This window comes from Camelina sativa, chromosome 9 (genome assembly GCF_000633955.1).
Source record: "Camelina sativa cultivar DH55 chromosome 9, Cs, whole genome shotgun sequence".
Lineage (NCBI taxonomy): Eukaryota > Viridiplantae > Streptophyta > Magnoliopsida > Brassicales > Brassicaceae > Camelina > Camelina sativa.
Window position 1 is genome coordinate 29,040,833 of NC_025693.1, and position 15,069 is coordinate 29,055,901.

The window sequence follows — 15,069 nt, forward strand, 5'->3', positions numbered from 1 at the left end:
AAATTTAGCGCCAGTGACGAGTTCGATAGTAGAGACGAGCTTGGTAGGTCGATAACATAGATAAGTTTGAAAGGTCAATTGTTTGCCAGGTCGCCAAGTATGAATGTTAGGAAGATCAGAGCTACTGAGGTCGTTTCTCGCGATATTGGAGATATCACAGGGTAGCATAGTGGTTTGGGCGAGGTCGCCGTTGAGAAGGATCAAGAAATGATGGGTTTGCGCGCAACTGGTAGTGAAAGAGACTTGTTGAGAGGTCGGCAGGCTGGGTTTAGTTGCCGCGAGCTTGGCTAGACTTCCCGCGAAGTCGTCTATGCTGGTGTTAGACGAGCTGGAGGACGGCGTGACTGAGACTTCGCAGATTTGGGTCCTGTTAATATACGTGAAGGCGGCGAGGGGGAGGGAGGCGCTAACAAGGGTGTCGCCATCACATGTAGTCGGATCGGAGGCGATGCACATATGGTCGGTAAATCATTTGTTGAGGTCGGCGAATCGCCTATTCTCGATCGATACATGTCCGGTACATGGTTGTGTGGCGATGACAAAAATGCAGATCGGCTGGCGATTGAGGTCGACACCTCTAGGGTTGGAGGGCGGTGCGAGTTGGAGTCTCGCGTGATCAGGATTGAGATCGGTCCTTTGAGCAAGGAGGGGGGATTGACTGGTGAAAGTCAGCGTTTGTGCGTCAGAGTTGGCGAAATCAGAACTATGGGTGAGGGGGTCGGCCAATGGAGGTTGGCGGGACGTTGTACGGTGCCCTAGATGTCGTCCTTGTGTGGGCGGCATATCTCCAATCTATGTCGGCACTTGTTTAACCATTTGGGTGAACTCCGAGGTCAGCTCATAATTGGAGGTGGCGAGGTTGGCTATATATTGGAGGTATATTGGGCGATATGAACGAGAGAGGTCAGAGGTTCGACCCCTCTCTTTATTCCTTTTACTTTTGTGTTTGTGCTTCTCTCTTTTTTTTTGTTTAGTCTCAAAAGAACAAAATCTAGCCGTCGCTCCTTGCTTCTTTACCGATAGACGGTCGGTAGGAGATTCCGTTGACCGTCAATCGAGATGACCTAATGGTGGTCAGCGGTCGTCCTGGTTCAGGCCGCGCGCGCATAGACTTTGAGGTCGGCATCATAAGAAACAAATTCGAGGTCGGCATAGGGCGACGAGGGCGGAGAGAACTCTACAGCGGGGGTCAGCGCGGCCTGCACGCGGATCTTCCTTGGAACGAGATCGAGAGATTGAGGTTGGCGAGGATGGCCAATGAGATGGAAGAGATTGAGGTTTCCTTCCATCTCATTTTCCACCCTCACGCTCGTAACACTCATTTTCCACTTCACGCTCGTCGCCATCATGAGGTCGGCGCCAATTTCGGCTCAGGCGGTGACCGCTCTCGAGGTTGGTCTCGAGGTTCGATGGGTGGAGATGGCTCATAGGAGCGAGAGTAGAGATCGGTATAATGAGTGTGATTCTCGATTTGTTGAGAGCGAGATAAAGGTCGGCTTTGGGACCAGGAGGTGAGATAGGCAAAGGGATGGTGAGGTCGAGAGTGAAAGCATGAACGCTGGTTTTGGTCATCGCGAGATTGGCACCTCTTGTGAGATTGGTATCTCTTGCGAGGCCGCCCATGGTGATGCTTTGATTTCTCAGAGGTCGCCTCTTCGTATGAGATCAGAATTTCTCATCTTGATGAGCGGCGTGATGGTTTGAGTTGGAGTGGATTCGATCAAGAGCGATTCAGATCAGGTCAGTAGATCTGATGCTTTTTGTATTGGACCCGGTCTCTTAGGTTGTAGAGCGGCCAGATCTACTGAGATTGGCATTGTGACCGAGAGGAGAGATCCGGGTGAGAACGACGGTTTTAGAGTTTAACCGTGAGATCGGTAGTGGCGACGCGTGGCAATTTGGAGGTCGGCACCTTGGTCCCGAGGTCGTCCCTCGTGAGGTTAGCATTGGAGGTTAGGAGAATGACGACGATTTCGATAAGGAAGCATTGGTTTTGAGCGGGTTTGCGCTGCGTTGGCAAGCTCAGCAGTTATCAAAGTTCTCAGCTGGCTGGAGGTCGGCGAGATTGAGAGAGATCAGCGGAGGGATGCCCACGAGGTCGGCGCTGGCTGCCTTGAGTTCGGCGCTGACTGCCTCGAGGTCAGCACTTCCCACGAGATCGACGCTGATTCTGGTGGAGATGTTAATCTCATGATGGGAGGTCGGCACGATCGCGAGTCTCTAGGCCGCATTGCTGATCCTTATGAGATCGGTACGTTTGAGGAGAATTGTCGGATGTCTCCTGTTATGAGCGGGACGGAGCTCGGCGGCTCCCTGCTGAGAGCACCCGGATCTGATGGGAATAACCTCAAAGTGCGGCGTGACGATCTTGAGAAAGGACCTCGTCATATGCGCAATGCCGGACTCGAGGTAGGAGGTCGCGAGGTTGGTTCAAGCGGAATAGAGGAGCTTGCTGATCGCCAATTTGAGATCGATTTTTCGGATATGGGTGGAGTGTGCTCTCAACTCTGGGATCAGCATTGTAGCGAGGTTGAACGATGTGACCGGATTCAGATTCGAGTGTGGTTCAGCGAATGAGGATGCGGGTCGGCGAGCTGGAATTGATGCGAACAGGAATTTGCGTGATGGGACTGAGATCGGCGAAGACGCAATCGAGGTCGGCGGGCAGCTCGGCCGAGAGTTTGCCGATTCTGATGATAGCGATGCCGACCTCAGGATGGGAGGACGCAACAAGGCACGACATGGGAGAGCAGCCGAGATCGGCGTTGGATGGCGGCGTGATCTCTTTGTTTCTGAGGGCGGCGCCATTGAGGAGGATAACATCAAGGTCGGCGAAGAGATGACCGAAGGCGTGTTTATTATGGAATTGAGAGAGACCGCAAACGAGAGAGGTCGACAAGACGGAGATGAGGTTGGTGGTCGGCCATGTAGTGCTCCGGGGGTCGGCTCGTTTTCTACCAGGTGGAGTGACCGAGAATCTGCCGATCTGGATCCGGCTAGCTTTGAGACCGATCGAGGGGATGTGGAGCTGAGCGTTGATGTCGAGTTTGGTTGTCGCGAGCTTGGCGACACCTCTCATGAGGTCGAAACTTCTCACGGTGATGCTTTCGACGGTAGATAGATATTTGGGAAGAGTGGAGATTTTGGTTTTACCATCGAGGGTTTGACCGATGATCGTGATTTTGACGACATTCTTGAGTTTGGTGAAAAGTGGTGGTAAGCTTTTTATGTTGTAGTGAGTGTGTCAAGTCGCTCGGTTGTTCGCCTGTCCTGGCTAACGAGTATGTCCATGATAGTCTCGTTATGGATCGTCGAGGTTGTTTCTGTGTCCAGCAAGCAAGGGAGCTGGGAGGGCGGCACCATCAGTGAAAACTAGAGCCACGGTTTGGAGATGTTGGGCATGTGTGGCAACAAGAGGTTCTGATGGCGTATCGGGCGCTGGTGTAGAGGTTGTGCTCGGCAGGGAGCCTTCGGTTGTGCTCGGCAGGGAGCTCGGCAGGGGGACAATTTGTGTTCTCGTTTGCCCCCATCGCTGCTCCGTTGCTTCGTTGAGGTCTTCGCTGGGGTTTGTCATGAGTCTTGAAACTTCAAGGAAGTGAGGACCGTCGGTCTTGATTCGTCAAAAGAAGCGCTCTACTCTCGCCCCACGGTGGGCGCCAATTGTTCGTACCGGGGATTGCACAACACTAAGTAAATAAAGATTTTTGGGGAAAGAGTGAAGCTGGTTCTTTTATTAACGATAAAATCGTGAGGTCGTCACTAACAAGAATCAAGATTGAGCTCGTCAGTTCACAGGAGAACTAACAAGCCAATAATGACGAGCTCAGAAGCTAGAAGGAATTATACAGAAGACAATAACGGTTTTCACGCAAAGTATTGCTCTCTGTCTCTTGTCCTGGGGTGAGGATGGTGATCCTAATAAGTGATGCTTCCTTTTATAGGCGACTATTGACCGAGGGTTTTCTAGGGTTTCCATCGTGAATTCCCGAGAGTGCCCCTTTACGAATTATTAATGACTTACATCCAATTTCGTCGGGTCGAAATCTTAATTAGCTTGTTTTGTTGGGCCGAGTGGCATATTGGGCATAGCCCATGTCCAACAGTTTCCAGTAAGCAAACACATTGCCGTGAAACCTACGTAAAAAGGAGAACCCATTGATAATCAGACGGATAAAAAAAAAAAAAAAAAAAGACTTGGGGCAGTTAAGCTTACCTCTTTACTATATTTTTTCATCTAAACAGAGTTTCATCAGATGTTCATCTTCTTCTCCTCGATTCAGGCGGGGGCAATGGATAAGATCAAGGTGTTTGATCGAGTGATTTGGAGAAAGGGAAACATTCTCCAGTGAATCGCAGCCGTGTGCGTAGAGAACATTGAAGACGACGACAACTTGCAGATGAGAGGAGCTGGTTTGATCGGCTGGTTTAGTTTGGTTCAATATCGAAACCCGAAACCAACCTGATTTAATTAACCGAATTTAACTTGAAGAAGTAAAGTATACAAAATAACAAATTACAAAACCAAACCAAACTTAAACCAACCGTCCCCCACAACTAATTTGGTCTCGGTTTAATCGCCGGAGATAATTCGAATTCCACAAGCTCTTATCTCGACGGGCAGATTCTGAAACGCCTCTGGAAGTTGAAGATGTGATTCGAGTCGCAATTCGTCAAAACTCTCGATGTTTATACTACTTGGGACGAAGATGACAACCATGTGAGTGTGACGCGATGAAACAACAACATCTTCGTTCCCCCTCTCCAACAGTTTTGGTTTGAGGTTAATTCGAAAAACGCCGTCAGCTTCGTAGCTCCAATCATAACTACACTCTGGAAACTGGAGATTGAAGGACGTCTAGCAAGCAACCATGACACAGGCAACTATACCCAAAATTTTGGAGGTAAGCCTACCTTCGATTAGGCTGATCCTAGTAGATGTCCCTAGGGTTTGATTATCTAGATAACTAGGCACTTCGGCTCCCGGTAAGCATGCAAATCTTGATGTAATTACCGCATTGCTATATCCGTCATCTAGAATTCGAGCCAACGTAGTAGATTCACCTTCTTGCAGGCTGCAGCAATTGCTAAGATCGAGGTGTTCAATAGAATTGTTGTAGAAAAGGCAGAGATACTCTAGAGAATTGCAGCCATGTGTGTATAGATGCTTAAGGTTCTGTGGAAGCTCTTCCACTGATTTGAGTTCCTTGCAGTTATTGATGCAGAGCGTTCCCAAAGATAAGAGGTTTATGATGCTTTCAGGTAGTGCCTCAAAGTCATGTCTGCTTAGGTCCAAGTGTATCAAACTGGGGAAATGACTTAGCTGTTCTGACAAGGATTGAACACTTTTGCAGTTGTCAAGCCCAAGCTCTAGCATACCATATCTTACTTTGGTGGGATTCAGGGTAGAGAGTTCCACCAGTGATCTAAGATTTGAACAGCGGGATAGTTTGAGTGTCTGCAAATGAATCAGCTCCGGCAACGCCTCAAGTTTAGTGCAGTTACAAAGGATGACAGTTCTTAACTTGGAAAGGTTCTCCATAGTTGTGGGTAAACTTGCGAAATCATTTCCACTGAGGTCCAGTTTCTCTAGTGACTGCAATTGATCAATGTTGTCTGGGATTTTCTTGATGTTTAAGTTGATCAGTTTTAACTCCGCCAAGAAAGGAAAGCCTGAGAAGCTGTTACACGCAAAAGGAGCATCTTCCTCAATGTACTTGATCCGCTTGATGTGGAGTGTTCCAAATTCAGAAAAGCTTTCGCTCTGCTGGACGGCTTCAAATAGCATCCCCATCGCTTCATCAGGAGTTTTTTGCTTGGTTATACAGGAGAAGTGCTCTGCTTTTCCTGTGAGATGCGACAACGGAATATGTAACCTCCCCTCAATGGACAGATTTGCAAGAAAACGTATGCCCTTTTTATCTCTGGGAAATTCTAGTATTATTTGCCGGCGTTCCCTATTCTCGTTTTTCAGAGTGATATTCGTTTCTGATATACGGATTGGGAGATGCACTAAACCACAGTGGGATAAATTGAGTGTTTGCAGACTAGATAAGCTTTCAATGGACATTGGGAGTTGCTTCACTCTCGTTGTGCCTTCCATTAGCAACTCTTCGAGCTTTTTGGCTCCTGACAGACCTAGAAGTTCTCTCAGGTTACGAGAACATGTCATGTCTAGTCTCTTCAACATAGGGAGGACCTGAATATAACCAAGGCAAATATAAAGAAAATGTTTTCAAGTGGTTTTGTTTAATAACCTCTTTAGTGGGTTTGACTTCTTTAGAGATGCTATAACAAGACAACTCCAGTGCATTGTAATGTCTTACCGGGTTTCCATACCAGAGGCGCTCAAGATTGCTGTAACGGAGTTTTATTTCGACAAGATAATTTAGATTGTGGTAGTACGTGAGAGGCAAGGTTGTTAAGGGATAGACATCCCAATGTAGTAACCTGAGTTGTTGGGGCAGGCCATCTGTACCTGGAAGAAATTGCAACTTGGATTCTATATCGTTCAAATGCTGGAAGACCTTGAGGAATTTTAGATTGATGGTGTTGAAAATCGTTCCCTTAATATACAAGACGCGAGGCATCTCACACATGTGTAGGGCCAAGCTTTGGATTGTTGTTGTACCCTGGGAGAATCCTGGCTGAATTGACATGGAGACAAACACACAACCGAAAACCATCGAGATTAGAACAGAGAAGAATAAAGAGTCTAATTTTTTTATGAACCCTTCCTTACCGTGTTGTTTTGCAGCACATAAATAATTTGCTCCTCTTCCCATAGAACTTTTTGCCTCCAAGGCATGGAGTCTGATTCTTCGCGCACAAATTCTTTTCCCGCTTGTTCTATCAAGACATGCATCTTGATACACCCATCGGCTGATATGTCGATGAGGGACTTCTCTGTTAAAGCTTTTATCTCTAATTCACCATCATCTAGAAGTGAAGTTACACGGCGGACTGAGTCTCCATTGAAGAGGCATGCGACATGAAGGAAAACAGCCTGATGTCTTCCATCTAACCCCATATAGCTGGTTCTCAGAATCTCCATGACTCTCTGGTGAGGAACTTTTTTGAGTCTTTCTAATGCCTTTTCCCAGTCCTCTATAGAGGTCATTCGACGGAGATATGTGCCAAAAGCTTTAAGGGCGGAAGGAAGACCTTGTGCAAGGCTAGAAGCACGGATTGACAGTTGTTCATAATCATCAGAAGGAGCTTCTCCTCCTTCAAAAGCAGCCTGTTTAATGACTTGGATTGCGTCATTTTTGCCCAAAATGTCAACGCAGTATACACATCTGACTCCACTGGAGTATAACAATCCTTTGTCTCTTGTGGTTATGATGATTCGGCTCCCCGGTCCAAACCAACTAGTCTCTTTTGCCAAGGCATGCAGCTGGTCCAAATTGTCGACGTCATCAAGGATAAGGAGAACTTTACGGTTTCCAAGCCTCGATTTAATATAGAGGCATCCCTGCTCTACACTCCAAAGCTTCTCATGTCCTTTGCCCAGGATATTCGAAAGAAGCTTTTCTTGTAAATGTATGAGGCCTTTCTCTGCGGAACTCTTAATGTTCTCTATGAAACAATGATAAGCAAATCGATGTGAATGTTCCTTATAGAGACATTTGGCAATGGTGGTTTTTCCAATGCCTCCCATTCCCCAGATACCTATCAGACTCTCTGTATCCATCACAGAATTGAGTTCTTCCATATGTGAGTTCATTCCAATAGTGTCACAGAATTTTACTGTCTCCATAGAAAAAAGTTGTCTTGAAACACGTCCAACAATATCTTCAAACATAGCAGCCTCATCCTCACTAACACAAACACACACACCAGGAACATGTCAGTAAAAGACTCCACGGTGAATGCTTGCTAAAACATGTCACCTATTAGAGAAAAACTCACCAAGTTTTGGAATCGCTGCCTGATATTCCTGCAATTTCGGTTAGAGCTTCTCTCCATCTCTCAATCTTTTCCATTAATTTTCTCTTCTCGCTGGAAAACAACAACATGATTTTTGAGCATTTGTACCTTTCTAAGGCGAAGGTTCCTCTCTGATGCCCAACGTCAGAGGGAGCAACATTGTAAAAGATTGGGACTGCTGTGAGCTGCTGTTTCTTGTGAAGATCCACAATCATTTGGAGCTCGTTCAGACACCAAGTGGAAGAAGCATAGTTCTCCGAGATAACCACAACCGCAATCTTTGAATTCTGTATAGCTTCTTTAATTTTGTCTGAAATGGAGCCGCCAATCTCAAGTTTTTTATCATCTTTGGAGGTATCAATTCCCCGGTCAACAAGTGCTTTGTGCAAGAAGCTGACAATGGTCCTGCGAGTGTCTTCTCCTCGGAAGCTGAGGAACACTTGGTACTGCTTCACGACTCGAGGTGAAGACGATGAATCCATAGAAACTGATGTTGACAGAGCTACGTATGTCGTTGGTTTTGGATCTTCCAATCAATAGTAAAGCTTGAACAATTATTATGACGATTTGATCAAAGTCAACGTGTTATAACATCATCATACAAGCTGGAAATAAATTTGAATACTTCAAGTTTCTTCTTATAGATGGACACATTCTCTGTTACGAAAAAGATATACATCCGAAGGAAAGAACATTTGGCAAATCATTATTGGTGAAAACAGAATATCAAAGAGAGGTTGACTTACATGGTAGAAGTGCAGATTACGTAATCCATCTTATTGAGAATTGGTATAAACGCCGAAGAACAAGTCAGACACATGGAGTGCAACAAATTTTGACAAAACTATTATTCACCCTCATTGGGAAAAAGGAAAAAAGCTTCGTGATCATGAGGTACGACGTATTCCTGAGTTTCAGTGGGGAGTACATCCGCAAAACGTTTCTCAGCCACCTTCTCCGTTCGTTGAATAGAAAAGGCATCAGAGCAGCTACATCCGCAGAGAGTTATCCCATGTACAATCAGGCTATCGAGCAGTGCCTAGTGGCAATCTCCTTGATATCGGAGAACTACACCTCTTTGGACTTGTGGGTGGACGAACTGGCCAAGATAATAAAGTGTGCAGAGGACAGAACTTTGACAGCAGTTCCTGTCTTCTTACAAGTTCATCCGTCGGATGTGTTAAGAGTTGTAAGTCTTGCAGAAGAATTCGCAGACCGAAATGGACCGCGGATCATAATCCTGGAGACGGTGAAGCACTGGCTATGTGATCACCTGATCCGTAATTCTGGCTTCGACTCCCGCCATTGGTACCTTGCTTGCTATTGATTCGGTGATACTTATTAGGCTCATTCATATTAACACCATGATTAAATTCATTACACAACGAATTGGCTAGAACTAATGATTGAATTTGTCTTCGGCTATATATACTTGTTAGGCTCATTCATATTAACAGTTTTAACACCATGTTGAAATTATTCATCACACAACTAATTGGCGAGGACTAAAAGAAATGTTGTATATTTTCTTTGATTTGGATTACAAATAGTATTTGATGATCTCAAACCTTATTTTTTCATGAAAGGGAGGATGACTCAAAGCTGGTAGATAAAATTACTAGTTTCGTTGCAGACACTCTGATGTCTTCTAAAATAAGCTCTCCAAGTCCTAGCCTAAAGTGGGGTACTCCCAAGCTACCGAGTAGCTTAGGTGGATTAAAAGATATTGGCACTAAGAAGAAAGGATTTGTGCATCACAGCAAACTTTCTGGGGCTACTGAGTTGTCCAAGTACAAAGCCACTCAGAAGAAAGCATTCGCACATCACAGCAAACCTTTTGAGGGTATGTACTCGCCGACTTACTGCTTGAAGCGTCCTGCAGAAGAGGTGTGTGAGTTGTTATGCGCATATTCTACAAAAGAAATTGGTATAATTGGCATTCATGGAATGGAAGGAGTCGGGAAGACAATTCTTGCCAAGTACATTTATGAAGTGATCTCTCCACAATTTCAGCATCATATTTTCATAGATGACTTGACCAAACAAGAGATCAGCTCCACACCCAGTTTGCTAGAAATTTTTACCACTAAAACCAGTTTCCATGGGAGCAATGTCATTAAAGAATTGGTGGGTCAAAGAAAAATTCTAGTTGTTGCTGACAGTGTGGATGACATTAAACAGCTACAATGTATTCTAAAGGAAGCCAGCTTGTTTGGTCCAGGAAGTCGGGTTATCGTAATCACTCAAGACAGGTCTTTGCTAGTTCAATGCGGGGTGAAACATATTTACGAAGTTATGTGTCCTGGATATGACGAAGCTATTCATATCTTCTCACATTTTGCTTTCAAGCAAAGAGAACCTGTTTCTGGTTTTGAAGGGCTCACAGGTCGTGCTGTCGAGGTTGCGGGTCGTATTCCTCTGGCCCTTAAAGTGTTGGGATCGTTTCTGCACGGTAGGAATATTGGTGAATGGGAAAGTACAATGTGCAGGCTTGAGTTATCACATGATAACTTCACTTCAGAGATTCCTAGGTATGTGAGTGCAGATAACTTCACTTCTAGACGTCGTCCAATCATAGTTGAGCCACCAATTGACGCATATGAGGCAAATCGTTTCCCATCATACTGTTTCACTCTTAATTAAAAGTAATCATTTTTTTTAATGTAATGTTTATAGGTCTTTTTTTGGGAAACAAGACTCATATCATTTAAAATTGGGATTGAGGAAAATATGAGAGACCCGATCAAACCAAACCAAGCTGATATTAAATGAACCGAAATTAACAAATCAAATCAAACCAAACCAAGTCTAAACCAACTTCAACGCCATGGTTTTAACTTTGACTTAACAACAGAAGATCGACCGTTGTGCCCCATGGGGACGGAAGTCTTGGGCCTACCAAAAGAGGAAGTTAATAAACTGGAGGTACTTTTCTTTTCTTCTTCTGGTTTGGACTTGTGTGAGACGTCCCAAACCAAGCGAAGTCCACATGATGTTAGCTCCGCGGGGAGAGACTTAAACTCCTCTGAGAATTGCAAATCGGATTCGATGCCAATATTGTAGATTTTTTTGCTGAAGTTTTTTAACCCGCGGATGATTACCAGGTGATGATCTGATTTAACAACTTCTTTTTCTTCATCTTCAGTACTACTCTCCTTGGAAAGAAAGAAATCAGGTTTAAGGTAGAAATTAAAGTACCTTTCATATACCCATTTCCAGTCATAAGTAAATGGCGGGAATCGTATATGAAAGGGCTTCTTGCAAGTAATCATGATACACCCATCAAACCCCAGCATTTTCGGGGATGGCCATTTAAAGGGTAGGTTAATCTTTACGGACGTTCCCGTCTCTATTTTCTTAAAGTAATTGGGCACCTCGGTTCCAGGTAAGAAAGCGAATCTCAAGGAGTCCTATTCGACGACGACGACATAACAAAACAAAACAAAACAAGAAGTGTGAATGGTTTAAAGTTCATGGTGTCTGAATGAATGAGACAGAAAGTTGAAAACATACCTCTTCGTTTACTCCTTTGCTAAGAAACTGAGTCATCAGATGTTCTTTCTCTTTTAAACAGAAGCAATGGCTAAGATCAAGGTGTTTTATAGAATGGTTCAAAGGAAGAGAAACAGTTTTCAGGATTTCACAGCTATGTGCATATAGAAACTTGAGGCACAGTGGAAGCCCTTTTATCGATTTGAGTTTCTTGCACTTATTAATGCAGAGAGTTCTTAATGAGGAAAGCTTTTCGATGCTGGCTGGCAATGTCTCAAAGTCATGGCTGGTAAGATCTAAATATGAAAGCTTCATGAAATGTATAAGCTGATCTGAAACTGATTGAATGCTCTTGCAACCGTCAACCCAAAGCTCAGCCCACTGGAATCTCCCACAATCTTGTTTGTCATGAGAAAATTCCAACAATGATTGGAGGTTCATACAGCCAGAGAGTTTGACTGTCTCTGGCTGAACTAGTTCTGGCAATGCTTTGAGTCTGCAACAATTACCAAGGTTGACATATTTCAACTTAGGAAGTTGATTCATGGTTTTTGGTAAAGTCTCAAAATCATTGCCGCTCCAGTCCAGTTTCTCTAGGAATTGCAAGTTGCATACATCATCTGGGATCACTTCAATGTTTAAGTTGATCAGAATTAACTCTTTCAAGCATGGGAATATGGAAAGGCTATAACAGAGGAATCTTTCACCATCACTGTTGTAGTTGAACCTTGTAATCACTATTGTATTAAATCCATGGAACTCAGATGTGGGTCGAGGTTTCTCTTGTACTTTCTTCATTGATTCATGACCACAAAACTCACGCACAGTCTGAACGACCTGCAATCTCCTCGTAGCAAATTCAAGTGGTTGTTGGTTATGAGGTACTTGCTCGTCCCAATGCATCATCCATTCATGACCATGGAAGTCTAACATGGCCTTCTCATTTGCTAGTTGATCCTCCCTCTTCGTCAATTCAACAGGGGCTTGTTGCTCAGTAGTAAAACAGAGGTGATCTGCGTTGCCATCAAGCCACAACATCTGAATATGTATGTTTCCTCCAATGGATAGATTTGTAATGGACTCCATTTCCACTTCTTCACCCGAGAAATACAAAGCAATCTGACGGCGGCCCCTAGTCAATTCCCTTATAGTTGTGTGGTAACTGTTAAGCTCATCACAGTATGAGACATCAAGCTTCGTAAGCCTAGTAAGGTGACTGATAGACTCTGGAATTCTCTTCAGCCTCTTGCAGCCTTGAGTTATCAGTTCCTCCAAATTCACGGACACTGAAAGATCTGGAAGCTGTTCCAGATTTTCAGAGCCTGATAAATCCAATCTTCTCAAGTTTGGTATCCCCTAAGCATAATTCAACAAAGAATAGAAAAATTATGAAAATATACAAGTAAAGATACATGGTAATAAGCATTGATCTGTTGATAGCTTTTTACCATGGTTTCCTTCCAGAATATCGTAAGATTGCTGCAATGTAGACTGACTTCAACAAGATCTTGTGGACGGAATCGGCAAGGGAATGTTGTCAAGGGAAATGTGTCCCAATGTAGTAACCTAAGCCTCGATGAAAGTAGATTTGTATCGTCACTACTTAAATGCAGTTTGGACTCTATATGGTCCAAGTGCTTGTAGACCTTGAGGAATTTGAGATCACCATTGTACTTCCTATACCCACCCAGATGCAACGGCAAAACCATGTCACACATGTGTAGCGCCATGCAATTGGTTGGTTCGCTCATCTGTGCGATTAAAAACGACAAAGTCTGTTAGCATATACAAACAAGCTTAGTGCAGAAACCACCAAGGACAACAAAAAATGTTACAGATACTGTAGCGGCTTACCTTGTTACGTTCCAACAGTTTATAAATTTGATAAGGATCCCACAAAACTTTTCGTTTCTGGGACCTCTGCACAGATTCTTCATTCACAATTGCTCTAGCAGTTTGGTCTACCAAATTATGTATCTTTATATTCCCATCCGCTGTTATTTCAATGAGAGACTTCTCAGCCAATATTTTTAATCCCAGACAAGCCTGTAGTTCACCATCATCGAGAAGGGTAGTGGCACGCTGGAGTGGTTCTCCATTAAAGAGACACGCTACATGAAGAAAAACATTCTTATCTGTTTCCTCTAAGCCATTGTAGCTAATTTTCAAGATCTCCATAACATTTTTATCAGGAGCTTGTACAAATCTACACAAGGCATCGTCCCACTCCTTCAAAGATGTCAAACTTCTAAAAAATAAACCATAAGCTTCGATAGCGGCCGGAAGACCTTGTGCAAGTGAAGACGCTCGGATTGACAGTTTTTCATAAAGTTCAGAAGGAGGAAGCCCCCTTTCAAAAGCCAACTGGTTAAATAAGTGAAGAGCAGCACAAGTATCCAAGCACTTGACTTCATATACAGTTCTTACTCCACATGATTTAAGCAAGCCCTTGTCCCGTGTTGTGATAATAATTCGGCTGCCTGGACCAAACCAGCAAGAGTCTTTAGCGAGGGCATGCACCTGTTTCAAGTCATCCACATTATCAAGGACAACAAAGACTTTACGATGTCCAAACCTAGCCTTAATCTCTTGGGGTCCAAGTTCTACTCCTGACAACTCCAACTTCTCTTCAGAGAGACCAAGCGTGGTTGAAAGAAACTTTTTCCGTAAATACGAGACATCATGGTTTCTATAAATCTTCGAAACGTTTTGAAGGAAACAACGAGCAGGAAGTGGCTTTGAAAACCGGTCAAAGAGACATCTGGCAATGGTGGTTTTGCCAATGCCTCCCATTCCCCAGATTCCTATCATACGAACCTCATCCTCAGATTCCATACTCAATAAAGAATTCAGTAGCTCCATGTGAGCTTCCATTCCAACAAAATCACTGAAATCTACTGGCTGCATAATTAACAACTGGTATAAAATGCCTTCAACGATATCTTCAATCATCAAGGCCTCGTCCCCACTAGCATATATGGAAAATTCTCAGAACAATTAACGTTTTCATCATAGATATGGTAATGGTACACATCATAACGATAAGTTTGTGTAGTGAGAAACTTACCAAGTTGCAAAATCCTTGCCTGCTATGCTGGCGATCTGCCTGAGAGCCTTTTTCCAATGCGTGACCTTGTTAGCCATTTTTGAGCCTTGGTTCCTGTTGAATGTGAAACTCCCAGTCTGATGTCTCACGTGAGAAGGATCAACTCCATAGAAAATGGGGACGACTTTAATCTTCTTTTTAAAGTGAAGATCCATAATCATAAGGAGCTCCTCCATGCACCAACTAGATGAAGCGTAGTTCTTTGATAAAATGACAAGAGCGAATCTAGAGTCTTGGATGGCTCTGCTGATTTCTTCGGAAATGGAGTCCCCTATCTCAAGTCTTTTATCATCTTTGAAGGTAACAATTCCCTTGTTGACAAGTTCTTTGTGCAAATGGCTGACGATGTTCTTGCGGGTGTCTTCTCCCCGAAAACTCAGGAACACATCGTACTTCCAGACAGGAGACGTAGAGGATGAAGAAGAAGAAGCCATCAGTCTCTGTAGATTCAACTATGGCGCCCAAGAAGGATGAGGAAAAAGAAAGGTTTGCAAGTTTACCAAATCATTTCAAATTCATAGTTCGATAAAGAAACTCCAATTGTT

General features: G+C 44.0%; 5 protein-coding genes across 5 annotated transcripts; 1 reads left to right on the forward strand and 4 right to left on the reverse strand.

The window, feature by feature from the left end:
* Positions 4,834–6,210, reverse strand: LOC104715825 (disease resistance protein RML1A-like). Its single transcript, XM_019229536.1, has one exon. It carries the CDS (start codon positions 6,185–6,187, stop codon positions 4,856–4,858), a length of 1,332 nt encoding a protein of 443 aa, XP_019085081.1. The 5' UTR covers positions 6,188–6,210; the 3' UTR covers positions 4,834–4,855.
* Positions 6,533–9,247, reverse strand: LOC109125246 (putative disease resistance protein At4g11170). The gene has a single exon (XM_019229537.1). It carries the CDS (start codon positions 7,799–7,801, stop codon positions 6,722–6,724), a length of 1,080 nt encoding a protein of 359 aa, XP_019085082.1. The 5' UTR covers positions 7,802–9,247; the 3' UTR covers positions 6,533–6,721.
* Positions 7,905–8,408, reverse strand: LOC109125258 (toll/interleukin-1 receptor-like protein). Its single transcript, XM_019230073.1, has one exon. The coding sequence runs from the start codon at positions 8,406–8,408 to the stop codon at positions 7,905–7,907; it is 504 nt and encodes a 167-aa protein (XP_019085618.1).
* On the forward strand, positions 8,816–10,569 carry LOC104715826 (disease resistance protein RML1A-like). Its single transcript, XM_010433198.2, has 2 exons — positions 8,816–9,234; positions 9,513–10,569. Exons 1-2 carry the CDS (start codon positions 8,816–8,818, stop codon positions 10,567–10,569), a joined length of 1,476 nt encoding a protein of 491 aa, XP_010431500.1.
* Positions 11,398–15,029, reverse strand: LOC104715827 (disease resistance protein RML1A-like). The gene is made up of 4 exons (XM_019230074.1): positions 14,486–15,029; positions 13,273–14,386; positions 12,867–13,169; positions 11,398–12,774 (listed from the first exon to the last, which is right to left on the reverse strand). The coding sequence occupies exons 1-4, from the start codon at positions 14,956–14,958 to the stop codon at positions 11,398–11,400; spliced, it is 3,267 nt and encodes a 1,088-aa protein (XP_019085619.1). The 5' UTR covers positions 14,959–15,029.

What these genes read in the sequence shown, in the direction of transcription:
- LOC104715825 (XM_019229536.1), bottom strand. Translation starts at nt 6,187, where the DNA reads ATGTTGAAGAGACTAGACATGACATGTTCTCGTAACCTGAGAGAACTT.
- LOC109125246 (XM_019229537.1), bottom strand. Translation starts at nt 7,801, where the DNA reads ATGTTTGAAGATATTGTTGGACGTGTTTCAAGACAACTTTTTTCTATG.
- LOC109125258 (XM_019230073.1), bottom strand. Translation starts at nt 8,408, where the DNA reads ATGGATTCATCGTCTTCACCTCGAGTCGTGAAGCAGTACCAAGTGTTC.
- LOC104715826 (XM_010433198.2), top strand. Translation starts at nt 8,816, where the DNA reads ATGAGGTACGACGTATTCCTGAGTTTCAGTGGGGAGTACATCCGCAAA. An exon ending in GGCTTCGACTCCCGCCATTG is followed by an intron (nt 9,235 to 9,512) that starts GTACCTTGCTTG and finishes TTTTCATGAAAG; the next exon opens with GGAGGATGACTCAAAGCTGG.
- LOC104715827 (XM_019230074.1), bottom strand. Translation starts at nt 14,958, where the DNA reads ATGGCTTCTTCTTCTTCATCCTCTACGTCTCCTGTCTGGAAGTACGAT. An exon ending in GGCAAGGATTTTGCAACTTG is followed by an intron (nt 14,387 to 14,485) that starts GTAAGTTTCTCA and finishes CATATATGCTAG; the next exon opens with TGGGGACGAGGCCTTGATGA. An exon ending in AACTGTTGGAACGTAACAAG is followed by an intron (nt 13,170 to 13,272) that starts GTAAGCCGCTAC and finishes TTAATCGCACAG; the next exon opens with ATGAGCGAACCAACCAATTG.